The sequence below is a fragment of the Macaca nemestrina genome, chromosome 4 (assembly GCF_043159975.1).
Source record: "Macaca nemestrina isolate mMacNem1 chromosome 4, mMacNem.hap1, whole genome shotgun sequence".
Lineage (NCBI taxonomy): Eukaryota > Metazoa > Chordata > Mammalia > Primates > Cercopithecidae > Macaca > Macaca nemestrina.
The window spans coordinates 16,609,999-16,613,832 of NC_092128.1; the positions used below are offsets into that span (position 1 = coordinate 16,609,999).

At 47.1% G+C, this 3,834-nt stretch overlaps 1 gene segment (V, D, J or C); it reads right to left on the minus strand.

Moving 5' to 3' along the window:
• Window positions 1-1,246: 1,246 nt before the first annotated feature.
• On the minus strand, window positions 1,247-2,179 carry LOC105471207 (T cell receptor beta variable 4-2-like). The segment is given in 2 exon segments: window positions 1,247-1,805; window positions 1,916-2,179. Coding segments are annotated over 2 exon segments (525 nt in total).
• Window positions 2,180-3,834: the final 1,655 nt, after the last annotated feature.

A 3,834-nucleotide genomic window follows, 5' to 3' on the forward strand; every position in this document is an offset into this window, starting at 1 on the left:
CTGGCCTTAGGTAAACAGGATAAGAATTTCCCAAGCACTCTTAGGACTCACGTGCTCCAAAGAGACCAAAGATCACCCTACATAGAAGCGTGCTGTCTCTTCACGGCAGAATTGGGCAGGGCTGAGGCCACTCCCAGCTGAAGCTCTGGTCATTAGCCATGCAAATGGGGAGATCTTGTGAGGTCACAGTGCCGGCTGCAGCCACAGACTCAGGATCCTGCACTGGAGGAGTGGGAGCCTTAGTGGCACACTGGACACGGATGTCTCCAGGCTCGGCCTCTGTGTTTTCTGGGGGTGCACGGATTCCCCCAGGCTCGGCCTCTGTGTATCCTGGGAGTGCATGGATGCCCCCAGGCTTGACCTCTGTGTTTCCCTGCGGTGCAGTCCTGCAGACCCTGTGTGAAATAGTGCAGTTGAGGAGCCCCCAAGAAACACAGAATTCAGGAGACCTAGGCAAGCTAAGACACGAAGAGAACGGCCAGGACCCACTCTCCTCCCTAAAGGCCAATGTAAAGCTACAATCCAGAGACACTGAACTCTGAGCCTGATGATTTAACATGCTGGGAATAAAGAGACCAGAAGGAGAAAACATTGTCTTCCAGTGTCAGTGTGGAGAGGAAATCCAGTGAGGAGTTGTGATCTTAAACCAAGGACACTTCAGGTCAAGAGAAGGAGAGTAGATGAGTGAGGAAGCTTCCAGACCATGGTCCACGGGATCTGAATGGATGGGAGTGGACAGAGGCAAGTTTGCTTCCTGCAGGATTCAGAGAAGGTGTCTGTGCGGATGTGGAGCTTTGATCAGGGCTGGAATTTATGCTGTAGGTTTGAGTTTACATAAGAAAATTAGAGAATAGACAAGATGGAAGATAGAATAACAGAACTGGTTTGACATATTTCTCAAATCCATTCCCCAAAACCTGGGTTATCTACTGTGCTCTCCAGCTGCCTCCTGCCCTGGGACCCTTGCCTGGAAGTTACCTCTATGATTCCCCCAAACCCAGTGCTGCTTGACCTTGGGTGTCAGCAACTTATGACAGAAGGGGCCCCTTGGTTCCTGAGAAAGAGAGGCTTGGAGACCACCAGACATAAAGTGTCAGAAGAGCTTGGCTCCTCACAGGACACTGTGTGGCCCATTGCAGGGTATGACTGCGGTGACGCAGGTGGTTGTTTAGAGGGTCTTATAAAATCTTAAACTAAACAATCCCCTTATAGCATGCTTGCTTTATTTTACAATTTAAAAAGGGATTTTAAAAAGACTAGATCTGAATGTGTTTATCGTTTTCAAATCAGTTGACAGAGCAGAGTCACACGCTAAAGAAAACCCACACTCTAAATATGAGCACGGGATGTAAAGTTGCCACATGGATGAATTAGCAGGTGCTGTGATGTTCTGAAGCTTCTGTCGGGGCTCTTGCAGGAAATGCTCACCCAAGCCCTCCGTGGCCCCCACAGCTTCCCGGCAGGCCCCGAAGGTTTCTGCACGGGAAAGTGATGACTCTGCAAGGCTGTGTCTTGGCTGCTGGCGCAGAGATACAGGGCTGAGTCTTCTGGCTGCAGGGCGTGTAGGTGAAGGTATAAGTGAGAGCTGTCTGGGCATTCAGGTACGAAGCGACTGGGCACACTGTTGTTTTCAGCCCGTTCTTTAAAGTTGTAGATAAACATGAGCTCCGGTGGCTTCTTAGCTTTCTGCTTGTACCAGTACATAGCATTGTGCCCCAGATGTTGTTCACATTTCAAAGACTTCTTATTTGTCATTCCCATGACCAGGTGTCTTGGTGTCTGCGTAACTCCAGTTTCCATGGGGACTGTGGGGGGGAAGGGACAAAATTTAGGCAGAGCCCAGGAGGAGGGTTCTTGCTGCAGCCACAAGGAAAAAGCTTGGAGATCAAGGACAGCTGATTTGAAGCCAACTTACCTGCTCCCAGGAGACAGAGAACCGCACAGCAGAGCAGCCTGCAGCCCATGCTAGCCTCGGGTCTGAGATAAGGCCTCTGACTGGGGTCCTCTGGGCAAGGGGCTGGGCTCTGGTCTCCTTGGCTCTGGTTGGTGGTTTTTCCTGTGATGTCACTGCTCTTGACAGTTTCCCCAGACCCAGGGGATATTTATTCCTGGAGGTTTTACATCCTTTCTGGGTCCTGATAGAAGGTAGATTTGAATAGTCTGGGCTGGGATGAATGGGCTGGGCAGAAAGGGCAGAGCCAGCTTTTTATTCCCCAAGGATATTCCTCTGGCAGGGGCTCCTTTGCTCTCAGCTGCTTCCTCATTATGTGGATCCTCCCTCTATCTCTGTCCCCCTGTCTTTCAGGATTCCTCTCAAGGACAGACCACTCCCATTCAAGGAATCTCCTTCTCCCCTGTGGGATCACACAAGACAGCGCCATTCAAAACATCCCTTCCCTCAATGTCTAAGCACGGTAGAGCCCTTTTTGCCCGGTTCTGTGGAGGGAGGATGACTGCATGACCATGGATGCAGTGTGGACCAGCACCCATCATTCAAGGATATGACTGTGATGCCAACCAGCAACCAGGCAGTGGGGAGGGAGGTGAGGGACACAACAGGGATGAGCCACCCTCTGTCCCTGAAGTGGAGGGCATGGGGCTTGGCTGGGCTTAGGGCTAACCTACACAGGATGCTGAAAAGGAACAATGCAAGGTGTGGGGTACACGGGAAAGGGGAATCAGCTTGAAGCTGACATAATAAATAAACACAAAAGATAAGTACAAATAAACACAAAAATGAAATGATTCATAATCCCTAAGTGATTTGAACCATCTACTGTTTTAGTACATATTTGTTACTATTTTGTAATGACAATTTGATTGTAGGGTTAGGGTTGCAGTTATAAATCAGTTACATAAAAATCTATGTTGAGGGTAGAAAGGCATTACCGTGATGAAACTATGGGTTGATAATTTAGAGATTTTTAAACTTGGAGATGTGCTGGGCCAGGAGGAAAGTATTAGACTGCTAATATTCTCATGTGTAAATTGTTTTGGATTATTTTTATGTGGCCCTTAAAGCAAAGAATGTAAAGGCATGTACATCAGAATTTAAGAAAAGTGGTTGAATCGTCTCCTCCTGAACAGGTTGCACATATGAGAGACCTTCAACCTGCTATGGTTGGATTTATTTCATTCTTAGATGAGAACCTAACATCAACCTGATTTAAAGGCTAATGTTGTTAATATTAAAGTTATTATGATAGGAGTCTGCTTTAGCAAGGAAACAATTCTTGGCCCTTCCACCAAAAAAGAAAAAAAATTGAATTAAAAAGAGTTTGATTGCATTGTGTGGCTCTCAATAAGTGAACCAAATTTCAAGGATTTTTTTTTTAATGGAATTCAACCTACCTTGAATAACAATGACAATGAAAGGCTTGACTGCCCTGAGGTCAGTAGCTAACATAAACCTTTCTCAAAGCACAGGGTGGGTGATAGGTGAGTTTAAGTCATCTGAATTCGGGATGGATCTGAAGAGGAGAATGACCTCAGGCCAGTCAGAGTTGTGAGAAGGAAGAGCGAAGAGTGGAATGGTAAACATGAAATAAAGTCAAGTACACATGTCTATACCAAATAGCAGTACTATATGTGATTGAAGCTAGGACACAACTGACTCCAAGACAGTTGGGATTTAGGACACAGTGTACTAAAAAGGAACCCAAAAATCATATGTAAGAAACCCGACCCCCACTTTTTTCTCCTGAGCCAGATCCTAAATTGTGTATGCAGAGGGTGGCAGACCCGAAGGCTGAGCAGAGAACAAGTTCTGGAAGGCTGAAGACAAGGGCAGAGATTTCAGAAGAGCCAGGGCATTCAGACCCAGTTACAGTGGAG